The sequence below is a fragment of the Eretmochelys imbricata genome, chromosome 3 (genome assembly GCF_965152235.1).
Source record: "Eretmochelys imbricata isolate rEreImb1 chromosome 3, rEreImb1.hap1, whole genome shotgun sequence".
Classification (NCBI taxonomy): domain Eukaryota; kingdom Metazoa; phylum Chordata; order Testudines; family Cheloniidae; genus Eretmochelys; species Eretmochelys imbricata.
In genome coordinates this window covers 47,939,138-47,958,205 of record NC_135574.1, presented here as the reverse complement: position 1 = coordinate 47,958,205, position 19,068 = coordinate 47,939,138, and the positions used below count along the sequence as shown (strand labels likewise).

The 19,068-nt window shown below is 40.2% G+C and overlaps 1 protein-coding gene across 6 annotated transcripts in view; it reads left to right on the top strand.

The window, feature by feature from the left end:
- Positions 1–19,068, top strand: part of DST (dystonin) — a 468,940-nt gene that overhangs the window by 301,911 nt on the left and 147,961 nt on the right. For 5 of the 6 annotated variants that reach the window (XM_077811595.1, XM_077811599.1, XM_077811597.1 and 2 more), the window contains 3 exons: positions 3,312–3,400; positions 6,224–6,359; positions 16,780–16,932. In XM_077811595.1, coding sequence (XP_077667721.1) covers positions 3,312–3,400; positions 6,224–6,359; positions 16,780–16,932 — 378 coding nt within the window. Of the gene's footprint in view, positions 1–3,311; positions 3,401–6,223; positions 6,360–7,475; positions 13,431–13,659; positions 13,810–14,003; positions 14,220–14,411; positions 14,559–15,434; positions 15,669–16,779; positions 16,933–19,068 lie in introns of all 6 variants that reach the window. The other variant, XM_077811594.1, reaches the window with a different exon arrangement.

Genomic DNA, 19,068 nt, shown 5'->3' with positions numbered 1-19,068 from the left:
TCCCAGAGATCTGCAGAGAAGGCACCTGATCTTTGATATACACGGTCTCCCAGCTCTACTGTCTTGTGACTCTTTCCAGAGCTGATGTGGCTTTTGGTGACACTGTTCTACAATCTTTGTCGAATCCACCTTCTCAACACTCTTCTCTATGATGGAAGTACTGCTCGGAAGTCTCCTGATCTGGAACACCCATAGGGACATCACTCGAAGAAAGAGAGGGTACTCAACTTATGCAGTAACTGGAATTGTTCGAGATGTGTGTCCCTGTGGGTGCTCCATTGCCTGCCCTCCTTCCCCTCTGTCTCAAAGTCTCTCATGGGACTTTCTTGGTTGAAAAAGAACTGGAGTGGTGGCAGATGCACCCCTCCCTATATACCCTTGTACCAGATCATGAGGGCATCTAATGCACAGGTGCGGACACTGCTGACAAAATACCTCCAATCCGGAGTGCACAGGCATGCACATATCCTGATGTGGTGCGCTCATAGAGGGACACATCTTGAAGAACTCCAGTTACAATACAAGGTGAGTCATTTCTCCTTCAGAAGGAGAAGTGCACTTTAAAATAGAGAGTGATCTGTGCAGCCCTTTGGTGTTCATGGAAGCAATCCTGGGCTGGGCCTGGCCCTTTATGAGTCAGGTGACTACCATTTTGAAAAATCACAATTCGCTAAAAATTTCCACACCATTGTCAGAAACCTTATTTTAACCCATTCATAGATTAGGAAACCACTCTTGTACCCCAGGTAGCACTCTTAGATAACTGTTGGCAAATATTGGCTATTTAATGGCAACCAGTGTATCTTCATGTCTTCCATATAGGGAAAAAAAGGGAGGGAGCAAACCTGGGGTCTGTTCTGTAGACCATCTTAACTACACCAGCTCTGTCCTATGCCCTCCCCTCCTTCTACTCACTTTTCAGAAATAACATGTACACTTTAAAGTTAAGAGGTTCCTACTTTTCTTGCTGGCCTGCATATCTGCTTCTCTCCATCCATTATATTCTGAAGGAGAGTCTCTTACAAGTGAAATGCTAATCAGTACACAAGAAGAGGTTGATAAGTGGGTAGTAGGAACAGTAGAAAAATTATGAATATTATTGTTGGCAACCAACCCTAACTTTTAAAGGAAACCAAGATGGTGAAGAAATGCATGGTTCTTGCCATATGCTTTCTTCTCAACATGGCAGTGAGTAGCTTGGACTCTGTCCAGATTAGAATCAGCATTATGCTAACATGGTTTCCTGGAGTAGTGTAGATAACGATAATTCATTATAAACCTGTTATTGCTGGTTTTTAAGCTACCGTGTTATATATTATATTAATATTATAACATGGTTGTAAGAAAACAAGAATCTCTCTCCACTCTGGTCAGAGACACTGTGCTACACAACCTTTTGTCTGTTCTTAGTGTTAAGAGACCTTATATAGTTTTTGACTTGCTTCATTATCAATTGCCACATTGATAATGTTCATAAAGTCAGACATAAAAATAGAGCATCTGGTCATCTGTACTGGGGTGTAGTGTAAGAAATATAGGGTGAAATCTCCTTAGTCAGCACCCTAAAAAGCTTCACTCCCAGTTAATTGTAAAATTTCCAGGGGGGGAGGGAGGGAAGCAATAGTTTTTTAATATATTTAGCTACCAAGTTGCTCGCTAGCCTCTGGAATGGGCCTTTGTTTCAGACATTTATTTAGTGCAGTTAATGGATGTAACGTGGTTTATGTGAATATAAATTTCCAGTTGTGAAGTCCCTTGTTCACTGCATGCTGCTTCCCTGCTCTCTTGGGGCTGATCTGGCTGGATGTCGTATGAGCAGCCTCAGGGTCATATGAATATTTTATGACTTAGTTTAGTTTATTTAATTATCCTTTTAGATCAGAAAACACATAGCAAACCAACATCAAACATAAAGCTTTGGCACTGTCCTTATTGTCAAGCTCACAAAGCTGTTCATGTAGGATATGCCGACCATGTAGTACAGATTTGTTTGTGTAGGACCAATGCTAGGGGCTTGTCGACACTACTGGTTGGATCGACAGGCATCGATCAATCCAATTGGGTTGATTTATTGTGTCTAGTATAGACACGATAAATTGATCACTCTAGCATTGATTCCGGTACGCCACTCAACAAGAAGCGCAAGGGGAATCGACAGGAGAGCGTCTCCCATCAATACACCGCAGTGAAGACACTGTGGTAAGTAGATCTAAGTACGTTGACTTCAGCTACATTATTTATGTAGCTGAAGTTGTGTAACTTAGATCGATTCCCCCACCCCACCCCACCCCACCCCACCCCAGATAGTGTAGACCAGCCCTAAGTGTTACTACAGTTTCATAGTCCCAGTTTAGTTTTTACTATTTGGTCTACGAAGTATCAGTTTGTAAAGCAGTGAGCTTAATGGGTGGGATTTTCAAAAGCACTCAGTGTTGGCATATCCTCCGTTCCCATTGAAGTCAACAGTAAAAGTCATTGGCAGAATAAAGCCAATGCTGAACGTGTTAGTAAATCCCAATCCACATTAATAACTACAATTTTGGGGTCTATTGTGACCTGTAAGCCATAGCTTGTAGTTGTGGCGGTTACAGAGGTGCACTATCCTGGGGATATTATGCATGTAGAAGGCATAATGTCCCGTCAAGCACTGAGGGAGCGCACACACAGCATCAGCCACTGCTACACTTTGTAACAAGGTGAAGCATGCAATCCCATGCCAGCTCATCTCCACGGGCTCATGTGGAAGGGGACTGGGGGCTGCTGCCCTGCCCCACCCTATCCCCTTTGGGTTTTTCATAGTTGGAGCCGGTACTACATTCCTCTTTGTCATAGCCATGATATTCAGGACACAATCTGTGACTTTCAGGTATTTTTTCTGAAGTCATGATCTTTGTCATCTCGGTCAGCAAGCTACTGAACATGACTCTTTCATGAAATCTGCATAAGGTTGGCTTTCCATACGTCAGGTGTAGGCGAATACAGTTTTAAATAATTAGTTAAATGCTATTATAGACTTTTAAATAAATATTGTAAAATAAAGGATATTTGGTTTCCCTAGTAATTGTCCATGACAAAGAGCTTAATTCTAGACAAAAAGATTTGTGCTGTGGGTTTCCACTTTTAAAAATGACAGTATTTTTGCCATGACAAACAACTAGCCTTATCTAGGCCTAGTCCACCCAGAAATGCCCAAAGTTTGCCCAGCATGGCTGGGTCAAAGTAATGGAGTTGTGTGTGTTGGTTACTTTTCTATTCTCTCTTTTCAGCCATATGCACTGTGGAGAACTGAATTTTGGTTGTATATTTTTCAGATTTCCGCTGATGAAATAGCAACCAGGAAGGAACAAATATCTGAGGCTTTGCAGACTACACAGTCATTTTTGGCTAAACACAGTGAAAAGTATGTTAAATTTTATCACAGCATTTTGTTAATATAACTGTAACTGAATTAGTGCATCATATTTGCTTATAAGGAACAGACTGATATTCTCATCTTACAGTTACAGTGGGTAATATTTTATTTGTTCTTTTTGTTTAGTTTAAATGTAATTGTGAAGAGAACTTGTTTAGGTGTATAAAAGATTGTACAATTGTTCAATTTAGATGGAAGTAGGGGGCTCAAAGCATTAAAGGTGTCTGTCCAATTATTAAACAATGTTAAACAAGGTTCAAGGTTTGGTATATAGAGACCCCAGTCTACTTAGTACCATGGCAAACACATCTTTAAAATCCATTTAAACTTTTATTAGAGATACAGATAGAAAACGAAGCTTCTGTCTCTGATGTTGACTCTTACTTGCAGCCTAACTGCTGGAAAAACACAGGCACAGCACAGGGTCATATCAGCCTCTCCCAAGACCTGGCAAACTTGTACCAGCATTGGGCTGTTTAGGGCATTTCTTTTAGCTTCCTCTTTCTGGTAACAGGCTTTCAGCAGTGTTTCAAAATATGCAGCCTTAGTGGCTACGCCAGACTCTTATTATACAGAAGGCAAAAGGAAGGAGATAGGAAAGAGAAGAAATAAGGTGGGGAAGGAAAAGGACACAGGGGGCAAGAGAGGTATGTGTAACAAATGTCTCACATCCTAAATGGTGTTTCAGGATTTAGCTGTAGCCGGTGGAATGGGAGTGTCATCTGGCTCCCTTTCTGTAGCCTGGTCTGTCAGGACGTTTTTCAGGATTAGGATGAAGAAGGTCCAGGGTCCCAGGAGACTGTGGGGTGGCAGCCATGATGGTGAAGCTCTCTCCAGTAGCCAATTTTTCTCCCTAAAGTCTCTTTTTGAGGATTGCAAAAGGGGCGCAACGGGGGGACTAGATCACCCTCTCGTTATTTTGTCTACCTATTAGGAATAATTTCTGACACACTGATTTGGGTTTATTGGTTTCTGGGTTCCTCACTTTTCTTATCTATGAGGCATGATTTTAACACAGCCCTTGCATTATATCAGTAGGCATTTTTTTTAGTCTTTCTGAATTGTTCTTGTACCTTTTCCCATTTCCTATTAATATTTGTTGTTATAGGTTATTGTGACATTTCATGAACTTTCTCACAGTTTTTCCAGTTGAGCCCATAATTGAGGTAAATTTGGAAGCCCAATTTTCACAACAGCTCCCTGGATTAGGTGACACAACACATGACAATACTTTTATATTTATACAGCACTTTTCATTTGAAGGATCTCAAAACACTTTAGAATATTAACCAACTAAGATATAAGTTATATAGAGAAGGTTTGTTTCATCCATCAGGGAAATTAGTAGATGTAATATACTTGGATTTTAGTAAAGCATTTCCCATGGTTCTCATGAGTGCTTGCTATCAAAATGAATTCACATTGGCTTGTCTGATGATCAGTAGACAGTCAGAGGCATGGAAAACTGGCTGACAGACCATAAACAATAGAACTGAGGGAATAATTCACTAAAAGCATTTTTCAGTTAATTTTGCCTCATTTTCTGATCACAGATTGACTTGCAGTTGACTTAAATGTATTAATTATTCAGCTGTATCTGATGAATTTTTTCACACAACTTTTTTATCATATGTCTTAATATTGGCCCAAAAACACAAGTCAGATTTTGTTCTCATTTCTAAAATAATTATAGTATCTAGCACTTTTCATCAATAGATCTCAATGAACTTTGCAAAGGATGTCACTATCATCACCCCCATGTTTCAGATGGGGAAACTGAGGTACAGGGAAGTGAGGTGACTTGTTCACATTCACCCGGCAAGCCAGTAGCTAAGCCAGAAATAAAACCCAGGTCTTCTGAGAACGAGTTCACCATTTGACTTGCTAGATCAGAGGTGGGCCACATCCGACATGCGGGACCGTCCTGCCTGGCTCCTGAGCTCCTGGTCCGGGAGGCTGTCCTTCCTCCCCCGCAGCCATGCCGCTGCGTGGTGCAATTCTCTGGGTGGCAGGGTTACAGAGCCCAGCCTGACCCGGTGCTCTGTGCTGTGTGGTGTGGTGTGGCACGGCTGCCTGTCCTGGTGCAGCTGCGCTGCCAGCCACCGGTGCTCCAGGCAGCATGGTAAGGAGGCAGAGACCGGGGGCGGTGTTGGATAGAGGGCATGGGAGTTTGGGGGGTGGTCAGGGGCGTGGATAGGGGTTGGGGCGGTCAGAGGGCGGGGAATGGGGATTGAATGGAGGCAGGGGTCCTGGGCAGGGCAGTCAGGAAGGAGAGGAGGGGTTGAATGGGGTGGTGGGGAGCAGTTAGGGGCGAGGGGTCCAGGAGAAGGGGTGGTTGGATGGGGCAAGGGTCCCAGGGGGGCTGCCAGGAAGGAAGGGGGGTGGGGCAACGAGGGGCAGTTAGGGGTAGGGGTCTGGGGGTGGTCAGGGGACCGAGAGCAGGGGATGGGTGGGTGGGTGGGGCAGGATCCCTGTGGGGCCGTCAGGGAATGGGGGGGTTGGATGGGGCAGGAGTCCCAGGGGGGCCATCAGGGGGCGAGAAGCAGGGGGGTCGGATAGGGGGCGGGGGTCCGGGTCATGCCTGGCTGTTTGGGGATGCACAGCCTCCCCTAACCAGCCCTCCATACAATTTCAGAAACCCGATGCGGCCTTGAGGCCAAAAAGTTTGCCCACCCCTGTGCTAGATCATTCTGCCCCCCGAACACACATACACAGAACTCACAACCGACAGAAAAAGCAGAACTTTTCATCGACTGAAGTTTTCAAATCTGATAATAATTGTTATTGTGTCTATTTTTTTTTTTTTGGTAGAATGACGGATGGAGAGAGAAATGAAATGGAAAAACAAGTGAAATCCCTACAAGAAGGTTATAACCTATTATCTAATGAAGCTTTGAAACAACTACAGGGGGCACAAAATTTAGGGGATGAAAAGATGGAGGAAAAGGTAATAGCACAGAAAACGTTATTGTGTTTCCAGCTGTAGTACATTATTCTTTTGAGATTTACTGCATGGTTGTGGAACAATATATTAACAATGAAAGGAGAAACTGTATTTGATTGTACGTATCAATAAGCTGAAACCTGAATCAAATGACTGCAGTTTCTATATATTTGTATAATATATGTAGTTTTACATGTGCATATGAACATTCTGTTCATCAGAACTTGCGTGAAGAGTCTTAATACCATGTGCCTTGCATGAATAAAGATAAACAAATCATCCATCTCTTAACTCTTCTCTTTAAAAGCCATCCTCTGATTGCTAGATAAGTTTGTGTGCTGCAAAAATATGACACCATAAAATAATATGGGTTAATCTCTGCCATGTACTCCCCCAGAGATATCCCAGAAGATATACAGTGTTCCAGATTTTCCTTAAATTCCAATTGGGTATATGGTTGGGACCACATACAGTAACTAGTTATGAGGTACCACAAGTACATTTTTTATAAACCAATCTAAATCTCGAATATGGAATTATATCAAAAAGGTATTGTAAATATATGTGTGCATATACAAGTAGAAGCAATGTCTTGTATAATTATTTTAAAATAATGTTGCCAACCTGATTACATGCTTTCCATGCAAACTAGTTGAAGTATTTGGGTTCTATAATATCCAATTCCATATGTTTGGGTGTCTGTGCAAAAGTGCTGTATGCTGTAAACATGAGTAGCATGGTCATTTTGTATCACATACTATTTTTGAATCTTCTAACCTTTCACAGACACTTAGAGCATGACAGATTGCCTTCCAGGTATATGTCTTATTGTTCACTATATAATCATCTATTCTGCTGCCTTCCACTAACCCTATTTATGTATGCAGAGCATAGGTTTTCAATTCACAGATGCATGTTGATTTTAAATCTTTTATTACATCGTGTGCTGTTGAATCACTGACATAGATCACTTGCGCATTTGAGCTGCTAATACTCACAGCATTGTCCCAGTCCTGGTAAGTATATGATTTTGTGTTTAATATGCATTCAAAAGCAAAAAAAAGTTTAATATGTACAATTATAAAATGACTTAAAATCATTCTTTATATTCCTTTTTAGGTGGATAAAGTTATTGCTGGTATCATTGATCAAACAACTGGAGAAGTCCTTTCGATCTTTCAGTCTGTTTTAAAAGGTCTAATTGACTCTGATACTGGCATTAGATTGCTTGAGAATCAGCTGATTTTATCTGGGCTAATTTCACCAGAGTTAGGAATATGTTTTGATCTTGAAGAAGCAAAAATCCATGAACTTATTGATGAACAAACTCTACTGCAACTACAGGAATTAAATAATGCTAAGAAAATTATTTCAGAGTCATCATTCACAAATCTTCCAGCTGTAGCTGCTTTAGAACAAGGTATAATTCCAGAGACTCTTGCCATTAAAATTCTTGAGATTCAGCTTTCCAAAGGATATCTAGTTATGCCAACTACAGGGGAGCAACTCACTTTGCACAAAGCTTTCCAGAGGAACTTGGTTTCGGCATCTTTATTTTCAAAGCTATTGGAAAGGCAAGACACATGCAAAGATCTCCTAGACCCCAACACTGCAGAAAAGGTTTCCCTGGAGGAGATGGTTCAAAGAAGCATAATAAGTGAAGAAACAGGGTTAAGACTTCTACCTGTAAGACCACAAGAAAGAGGTAGAATAACACTAAAATGTGGAAGGAAGTTAAATATTTTGAGAGCAGCCCATGAAGGTCTCATAGACCGTGAAACCATGTTCAGGTTGCTGGGGGCTCAACTACTGTCTGGAGGTATAATTGAACCAGACTCAGGGCATAGAATGTCTGTGGAAGAAGCCATGAGACAAGAGTTGATTGATCAGGACACTGCTTGTGGTATTCTGACTCATCAGATTCAGACTGGTGGGATACTATGTCCAAATTCATCCAAACGCTTAACTGTAGATGAAGCCATACAGTGCAGCTTAATTTCATCTAGCAGTGCACTCTTGGTACTAGAAGCACAGAGAGGCTTCATTGGCCTCATTTGGCCTCATTCTGGTGAAATATTCCCCATATCTACTTCTTTACATCAAGGGATGATAACAAATGAACTGGCAAGCAAAATACTAAATGGCAGGCAAAAAATAGCTGCAATTTATATTCCAGAAACCTGTGAGGTACTCAGTCTGGATAATGCTGCACAGTTAGGGGTAATAGATGGTAATACTGTATCTGTTTTGAACAATGTAATTTTACCTGATAAAATGCCTAACATGGAGGATTTAGAGTCCTCTTGTAAAAATGCTGCAAGATGGTTATCATCTTATGAATTCCAGCCGTCTGCATTTCATGACTACAGACAGGAACAAGAAGTGTCAGGTACAGAAGAGCCCATGCCTCATAGTGTAGAGCAAACTAAAAAATTATTCATGTCTTATCTGATGATAAATAGTTATATGGATGCCAACACAGGGCAAAGACTGTTGTTGTATGATGGAGACCTGGATGAAGCTGTCAGCATGTTGTTGGAAGGTGATGATTCTGCGTCCAGTACTGATGTGACTAAAGAGGGATTTAGTAACACATATGTAAAGTCAAAAAGAACTGATCTGAAACAATCTGACAATGTCATGTTTAATAATGTCACAAGCAATGTCCTGCATGAGTATACAGATGTACAGAATACTTTTACTGACAGCAACTTAAAACAACCTGAAGAAGATACTCAGAATAATAAATGTTCGGAGAGAAATGATTTTCACAGTACAGCAAATGTCTTTAATGCTAATGGTTTTGAACAGTCAGAATGTACATTGAATTCTTCGTTGTCTAAACCTGAAGCAGAAACTGGAAATATAGTGGGTAGTACTCAAAACCCTGAGAAAGAGAATGCATTCAAAAGTTTTCAAGGATATCCTGAACGAACACAGATGGAACAGTGTGAGCATGTGTATCAGCAAGCAAACTCTGGAAGTGTAGAAAGGCATCTTCCAAAATACTCACAAGGATACTCACACCTTATTTCAGGAATAGATCAAGACAAACCCAGCATGCCTGATGGAAGAGAGAGCCTGGGTAGGGAAAGCAGGACTTTTAAAACTTTAGAAAATCCCTTGGGTGTAGATGATTTGTCTGTTAATAGTGAAGTCAGTGCAGTTCAAGAAAACAATCCAAAGAGTGGTCCTCACATTTTGCAATCTGATGATGAGAGTACGTTAACTGATAAAGATATGAAAAAAATTGATTTTCAGAGAAGTCTCAATTCATTCAGCTACACAGATATTGAAAACAGACTTCTAGGAGAACTTTCTGGTAAAGTATTAGTGAGTCAAAATGTTTGTAATGAGCATAAGCATGGCATGCCACAGTCTAAAGAGAATGAGTATGGCAGGCCATCCCTTGGGGACTGTACCAATATGTCAGGTGGACCACTCCTGGAAGACAATAGTGATGTGCATTACAGGCCTCTGTTGAAAAACAGTACTGATACACGTGTCAGGTCACCACTGGGAGACAGTACCGGCATGCAGGGTGGGCCCCCCATTGAGGATACTAGCGATGTTCATCGTAGGGCTCTGCTGGATGACACTACTGATACACCTAGGGGGCCATTGCTGGGAGACAGTACCAGCATGCATTGCAGGCCACTTCTGGGAAACAGTATCAGTCTGCACAGTGGGCTACTGCTAGGGGACAGCGATGCTATATATGGCAGGTTACTACTGGGAGATAATAGTTATAAACCTGGTGGTTTGCTGCTGGGAGAGAGTGACGGCACTCCACAGTGTGAAAATGACTGTTTGCATCATGAAGATGAAGATGATGCCTACAACACTCCTCAGGTTGATGATGAAGATGATGATGCCTACGACACTCCTCAGGTTGATGATGAAGATGACGATGCCTACGACACTCCTCAGGTTGATGATGAAGATGACGATGCCTACGACACTCCTCAGGTTGATGATGAAGATGACGATACCTCTCAGCTTGAAGATGATGATACCCCAGAGCCTGACAACATACCCTTAGGTATCCAAGAAGAAAGAGACAGGCTACTAAATGTGAGGGAAGAACTAAACACTTTTCAAGATGTGAGTAACACTGGAGATAGTGTCCTGTGTATTAGTGAAGTAAATCAGACAGATTCCTTTGAGATGATAAATATGGCTTCAGGAAGTGCCGGAATGTTGGAAGCCATCTCTGAAGAGGAGACAGAAAGCCTAGGAAAGGTGAAAGATAAGGAGCAGACACTACCAGTCATGAGAGAGAGTGAAGAAAGTGAGGAGAGCGGCTTTAGTCCCTTATTGAGATTGCATGAAGCTGAAGTGCAACGAGACCGATATGAGGAATGTGAAACGCAAGCAAAAAGTGACTCTAATGAGGATGAGCACGAAGGAATTCAGGAGGAGGAGGAGGAAAATTATGATTATATGGATTATGAAAGTGATAGTTATGGAACTGATGACGACGACGATGATGACGATGATGATGAAGAAGAAGAAGAAGGAATAATGGATATTTATTACTCACAGTGTCAGGATAAAAACGTTCGTGTCCAGCTGTTCTCTTTTTCCAAAGAAATGGAAGATAGTGATGAATGTAATCAGAATATTGATGCCTTGGATGGTTATCTTCTTTTAAAACACATGGCAGGTGATAATATTTTGCAGTTAGATTCCAACAGTCAAAAAAATAACCTATGCTCTGAAAAATCCAATTTAAAAAAATATAAAAATGTGTCTGATGTTTCTGAAGAAGGATATCTTGATCTTACAGATAAAATCAAAGAGGAAGGACAGCAAGAAACTGAAAGTGCTTCTGAGGATTTGGTAGAAAGCAAACATATGTTAGAAGATATCACTGAAAATATCCAATCTGAAAGCATCATTGGCACTGAATGGATGTTATCTAACAGTGAAGAAAGTAACCTCACACAGCATATGACTCTAATGCCTGATCTTGGCATGAATGATACCATGGCAATAAACCAGGCAGTCATTCAGGAGGGATGTGTGTGCGCATCCCTGTCTACTATTGCTAAGCAAGCTGCTGCTGCAAACATTCAGACTCAAATAGACTTCCTCCCTTCAGAAGATCTGTTACCAGTTCATATCATAATGAAAAACGAGAACAATATATCTGTGCCATGTTCAAATTATGAGCAAAGACAGAACACAGAGGAAGACATATTCATGAAGCACATGTCAAATAATGTGACTGGCATAGAACTGCTTAAGGTAAATTCATCCCAAATGGATAAGAAAGTAGTCAGATATGTGCCTTATGTGAATGACAGTGATGGTCTAGGTTCTCTCACTGACTTAGTATACCCAGTCACAAATAAAGAACTTGGTCAAATAGAAAAAGGTATTGAAATCCCTAAACAAAATATAAACATGGCGACTATTATAAAGGAAAGTCATATCCAGGAATTAAGTAAAAGTCCTATTCATATGGAAAGCCTTGGAGAAATATTTGATGGAACTATTAAAGCAGATTGTGAAATTGCTGTTTCAAATGAAGAAAAAGTAAGTGTTAGACAAGCCTCCAGTGATGCTAAATCAGGACATTACAGTGACTTTGATACAGGGAAATCAGATGAATTTATGGAAGAGTTTGACCTTTCTTCTTATTTAAAACAATGTGCAAAAGGCATAAAAGCAAAAGATATTTCAGAACTGAATAAGGCTGATTCTCCTTACCTTAAGGAAGGTGAAACTGACGAACATTATATACAGAATGGAAAAGAGTTAGTGATACCTGACTATATTATTGATATGGGAGCAGGGCATCCAAACGAATTAAACTCTAATGCTCAATCCTCTCCTCTAACAGTTACAGTAAAGTCAAAGGGAATAAATGTTACCAAGGAAAATGAGGCTATCATCTGTCAAGAAACTGATAAAGTTCTTAAAGACACTTCAGAAAATGACATGATATTTAGTCATGAATTTGCCTTTAAGAAAGCTGACACAGAAGGAAGTACTGAGAATGTCCAGGAGTCAGAGGACAGGGCTGAAACCAGACATTCTGGGAACCATAGAGGGGCAGCAGACTTTTCTTCTAGATCTTTGGGTAAGAAAGGTGATAGATTGGATAATATTGTGCAGAAGAAATGTGAAACACTGGTTTGTTACAATGGAGTAAAAAACATTATGGAACAGAATACTTTAACCAACAAGACCGATTTAATTGAAAGTGGTGTCAGGAAAGAAAAGTCTGTAGAATCATTTCACAAAGAAGTGATGCTCCCGAAAGACTTGCAAATAGAGGAGGGTATATCACATTCTCCTGAAGTATCTGACACATTAATTGAAGATTTAAAGAATACTTTGAAAAAGAAATTGAAAGATGGCCATGTTTTCTGCAAGCAGGAAGGTGAACCTTTAAATTACTCTGACACAAAAGTTTTAATGCAAAATTTACTTAAAATGATGAGTCACACACACTTGGAGAATGAGACTTCCAGTGAGTCAAATATCAAGCAAACACATGATGACATTAGCGCTACACTTATGGCTATCCCTTCGTGCATAGATCAAAAGGACTATGATAATCTTCAGTTAACTTGGCCTGATAACAGGAGTCCTGACCTCCTCCTTGATATACTGAAGCAAAGCCACTGCAACCAAAAGACTGATAATCCATATGAAACAACAAGTGAAGAAGCCCAGAATGAAAGAGACCAAGAGGTAAAAGCTACAGCTCCCAAACTTATTACTTCTCAACTTGAACAAATCTTCCAAATCCCACCTGGAGATGAAAGTTCATACAGATTGGAGGAATCAATGAGTGATTTGGCAAAAGACTTGTTTACCATCTCACAGGCTGCTGATATCCCCACAGATGATGAGTGTGTAGGCAAAGCAGAGGAGCTTTTCTCAAGAGAACTAACAGAATTTGGATCAGAAACTCTCAGAGGGAATTCACTGGTTCACAGCACAGCTGTTATTTTGAAAAATAACCAGCAGCCTGAGAAGTCAGACAGTCCATCCAAAAGCTTTTCTGAGGATGTTCTGCAAATGAAAGAAGCTGCCCCAGAAGACAACCCAGTAGGCATGGTAAGTAACAACTGGCACAGTTAAACATTTTTTCTTAAAGGAGTTGCATGCATCCTTTTAAATATTGGAGATCATTATTAAACCAAAACAAAACCAAAAAAACAAACAAAAACACACCCACATATCAAACACTCCAATTGTAAATTTAAAACAAATTGTAATGAAAACAAATGTTATGTTTCTCTATTAGATCAGAAAGCATTTTCTGATTGTTAAAACTTATTTTCAGAAGTTCAGTGGAGTACAGCAGTGTTTAAAATATACAAAGAAACTGCGAGGACATTTGACAATGGTTCAGAATATGAAATTCCACTTAGATAATCAGCAGCCTATTAGTAACAACTTGGAAATGCTAAAAACCCAACTTGAACAATTAGAGGTAAGTATAATATATTTCTTATTTCTATGGTATACTAAGAAGCACATAGATAATACAGTGCAGGATGCTATAGAAAGCTCCAATATAAAGAGAGAGATCATGTGGTTCAGATTTTAAATACAATTACATGAATTTACTTTTAAACCTGTTTCTCTTAGTAAATTTAATGCATCTTGCTTATATTTTGTTTGCAGTCATTTGAATCAGGGCTGGCTACTTTTGCTGTTGTTCTAAAAAAAGATATGAAGTTGACAGAAGAGTTTTTAAAGTCTCTGCACAAAGATGGTCCCAAAGAACAACTTAAAGAACTAAAAATAACCTATGAATATTTACAGAAGGCCTTTTTTGTGGTCTGTGATATGTCTTCAAAGCGTGCAAAACAAATAGTCTTTGCTGTTGACTCTGAAATGGTATGTTTCTATTAAACGATTTTTTGTGTGTGTACTTGCTTCACTTTACTTTAAAGTAGTTCAGTTAAAAATAAATATTTTGTTTTGGTTTTATTTTAACATAAATTAGGTGTCAGATTTTCTTTCATTTAATATCAGATTTGGCTGGTTAGACAATAATACTGTAAATAAATATATAACTTTCCTTTCTAGTCTAAGCTTGCAATATTGCATCAGGAACTTCTAAGCAGACTTCAGAAGTTTTCAAACTGGATCACAGAAAACAGTAAAACTGTGAATAACCTGACAGTGGATATTAGTGATATAGAAAATGTGAAGCAAAGCTTACAACTGCTAAAGGCAGGTATCATTGATGTTTAATGATAAAATAGTGTAGCTAATTATCAGAAAAGATAATGTAATGTTGGCTCTGCTTACATCTATTGTAAGAAATCTGGCCCCATCTGAATGTGTAATGCAGGACTGCAACCTATCCCAATTACTATAATTACATCCAATGCTTAAACTCCAATCTCTTCAATGAGTTTAATGTACATTCCCAAAACAGCTATGGAGGGCGCTTTAAAGAAACAAAAAATCCAAAACCATGAATTCACGTGCCTCCTAAACACCCTCTTCATGTGATACCCGTTAAGACGTGAACAGAACCAACTGTTCAAATGTATATATGGAATGTAAAATGTACAGTGACTTAATTGGGGTTTGAATAGGGTTGCATGGGTGTAACTGAGGGCAGAATTTGCCCACAGGGTGGGGAGGAGAGTGGGGTGTCACTCTAGGTTGCAGAGGAAGGCAAGAAAGCCAATCGCAGGAAATACCTTCAGAAAATATTCTCCCATTTCTAGTTTTTGCAGAACTGCTCCTCCAGTTAGGCGAATGACTCCCCAGTAGTACCTGTTCAGTGTTGATGGTCAGTCAGTCAGTCCTCTGATGTGCAAAAATAAAAAGGCAAATAAGAAGAAGACTTTGAGCACCATCATTATTTGGAACTTGATATATAAACCCCTGATCAAGAAGGCAAATCATGCGAAAACCCAGCCAGTTGCCTTGTCTTGGAATACAAGTTTTTAGGTTAATTCTTTCCTTTGGTTAAAATTTTCATCAAAAACATAGTTGAACATTGAGCTAGGGATAGTATTATTTCTCTCTGAAATATGCTTTATGAACACTGAAACTTTCTTTATGATCAGTCATTTCCCCTTGTTTTATTTACAGAACCATTCAAAAGAGCTTGGCTGTATGAAGATGCAACTGGACTCCATAGCATTTGATGTTCAGTTCTTCATTTCTGAACATGCCCAGGATCTTTCTCCTAATCAGAGCAAACAGCTGTTGAGGCTCTTAAATAGCACTCAGAAGTGTTTTCAGGAAGTACAGGAAACCATCACATCTCAGATGGAAAGTTTAGAGGGACTGTTACGGACAGCACAAGATCTTGGTGATCAGAAGGTTTGCCTTTCTGTGACAGTGTGTGCTTAGTGTTTTATCAATATAGATGAGGAATTTGAATACTAATATGTGATTATGTCATACCAGAAATGAGCTGCTTGGGAAGCATTGTCTATAGGGTTAAACATGTTATAATATCCTATACATTTTATTATATTTGCCTTCATTATTCTACAAAGACTGTATCAATCAAGTTTGATAAATAGTTGTTATGATCTTTCTGTGTTACGACCATACTTTTTAGTGCTATCATATTAGGAAGTGGTTGGATACTTGAGTTTTCAGACATCATTATCGACACAAAAGCGAGGGGATCAAGTCTAGTATTTCTGTCAGACTGAAGGAAAAGTATTTGTGATTGCTTATAATCATGAATAATGTAGCAATTGTGTTTGTAATTAGCTAAATGATTACAGTCAGGGCTGACTTAGAGAAGGCCTCAGTATACCTGTACATCCCTTCCTCTCATAGAAGCACAAATGTAAGTCTCAGAAGTCAACAATTCACCCACTACTGATGCATTAGGAAAAAGTTACTTAGAATCCTGAGGCTTTGTAACATTCTAAGGAAGATGTTACCAAGGTGGTATGGCAGAGAAATATATAAAAATGGGTGAATGAGAAGCATCTATAAGAATTTGGTAACAATAATGATCCTGCATGTTTTTTTCTTCTGTATTGCTTAAAAGATGCAAGCATTTTCTGCTCAGGTAACATGCATACCAACTGAACTAACACACCCGTCACAACTAACCTCTGTTTTGGTATCCTTTTTCAGAACTAATAGTGTTTATCACAGATTTCAAGCAATTCAGAGATGTGGATTTTCACTTCTGTTGGTTGGAGGTTTCATTTGTACACGTATGCATGGCCAGATTTCTGCTGGGCAATTCCATCAATACATGATCTCTTTTTACTTACAGCATATGTAAGGTTTATGATCCATAACTTCTATATATTCACCTTGCTCAAACTGTGTACCACTGCTATCATGTTTACAGCATACTTTTAAAACGATTGCCTTGCAATATTGTTGTTTAAAAAGTTGTTTGTAAGGGAGTTTCTGATGATTCCTGTGCAGAATTTTGTGTTTTATTTTTGCTCCAAATTAGGATGTGGCTGAGCAGCAGCAGGAATACAAGGAGAAACTACAGGAAATATGTGATCTCTTTACACAAACAGAAAATCGACTCATTGGTCACCAAGAAGCTCTTGTTATCGGAGACAGCAAGGCTGAGTTAAAGCAATACCAAACCAAACAAGAGGTGAAAACTTGACTAAACAGCAGCAACCTTAGTAATCTTATAATGTATTTTTGATTAGTTACAGTCCATAAAGAAACAAATCTGAGATTAAATTAAGAAGACTAAGGCAGGTTTTAGGTCAACAATAGCAAGCACTGACTGCATGGGGGAAATGTAGAAACAGGAACTGGCTCAGGATCTCATGCTGGCCCTGTGCAGAAAAGAATTATGGCACTACTGATAATGTGCTTGGTTCTCTGCAAGGAGAAGTATTGAAGAGTGATTTCCAGATTTGTTATGTAACACCCTGAGTCAGCCAGTTCACACAGAAATTTTGACAGCAGCAATGGAGGTGGCCTCTCAGTTTGCCCAGTGATTTGGAAATCAGCACAATACCCCTGGGGACAGAAAAACAGGACAGAGAGGGAGGGAAAGAGGGAACAATAAAAAGACACAAAACCATGCCTTGTTGACTGAAGCCAAGGGATTGAACCTGTACAGTACTCCCATTCAGGGTGGCTTGATAAAAAGCAAATGAATAGACTGTCCTGCGATGTACTGAATACTTTCAGAAACAATCTTGTAGCATGCTTCAGATCTAACATGTGATTCTGCAGTTCCAAAGCATTCTTGTCAGATGTGAGAAAATCACATGTAAGTGAGCCCAAGCTTATTATGCCAAAATCATATGTCACCTTTATAACTGGAAGCATGGAGTGTTTATTCCGCTCACATCGTTATTGAAACTTCTTTGTAAAAGGATTCTGTACCATCTTTTTTTCCCCATAAATGCTGTCCCTCTGGTGATGGCAGCAGATTTCCTGGGTGCCTTTTTATAACTTTTTTCACTGTGACAAATTTCCTGCTCTCCCTTGGTGGGTCTTGCGCTTATTGGCGGATTTGCTCGCCTTGGAGCTTCACGGCAGCCCTCAGCTTGGCCTTTTTTCTGAACCCCCAGTCCAGGTCGACTCCTCCTGTGTCTAACCAGGAGTTCGGAGGATTTGGGGGGAACCCAGGCCCACCCTCTACTCCGGGTTCCAGCCCAGGGCCCTGTGGAATGCAGCTGTCTAGAGTGCCTCCTGGAACAGCTGTGCGACATCTGTGCGACAGCTACAACTACCTGGGCTACTTCCCCGTGGCCTCCTCCCAACCTCCTTCTCCTTTATCCTCACCATAGGACCTTCCTCCTGATGTCTGATAATGCTTGTACTTCTCAGTCCTCCAACAGTCCACGTTCTCACTCTCAGCTCCTAGTGCCTCTTGCTCCCAGCTCCTCACACACACACCACAAACTGAAGTGAGCTCCTTTTTAAAACCCAGGTGCCCTGATTAGCCTTCTTTAATTGATTCTAGCAGCTTCTTGATTGGCTGCAGGTGTTCTAATCAGCCTGTCTTAATTGTCTCCAGAAGGTTCCTGATTGTTCTGGAACCTTCCCTGTTACCTTACGCAGGGAAAAGGGACCTGCTTAGCCTGGGACTAATATATCTGCCTTCTATTACTCTCCTGTAGCCATCTGGCCCGACCCTGTATCAAAAAACACTGCAAAACCCACAAACCCATGTGAGAGTCCAAAACTTTTTATCTGGTGGCACCATAAACATCACCCTGCTCTTAAGGCCCTTTGGCTTATGATTCTCCCTATAATCCTTTACATTAATGTTGACCTACTGTGCCAAATTCAGAAATGAGGTGTAAGGGTTGAGATGTAATTACATGTTGGTAATTGGATGTGAATTTAAGTGAGTCTAAAACTCTCTGTGGCAGTCTAGAGGGAGTCTAAGTTCGTGCAACACACATATTGAGAGGAAGGGACCAAAAGAAGGTAGACATCAATCAGTTTAGACTCCCTCTAGACCTGCTTCAGCTCTGGACTTGTCCCAGGACTATTATGCAGAAATGCATTATTACTATGGTCTATGGAATATTTGACTTATCCCACTCCAGATTGTTAAATGAGTTTGTCTTTAATACTTTTAACAATAGACTTCTTTGCTCTCCAAACTAATGACTGTTACCACACTTTTTGAGTCAGCAGTGTGCCCTTGTTGCCAAGAAGGCCAATGGCATTTTGGGATGTATAAGTAGGGGCATAGCGAGCAGATCGAGGGACGTGATCGTTCCCCTCTATTCGACATTGGTGAGGCCTCATCTGGAGT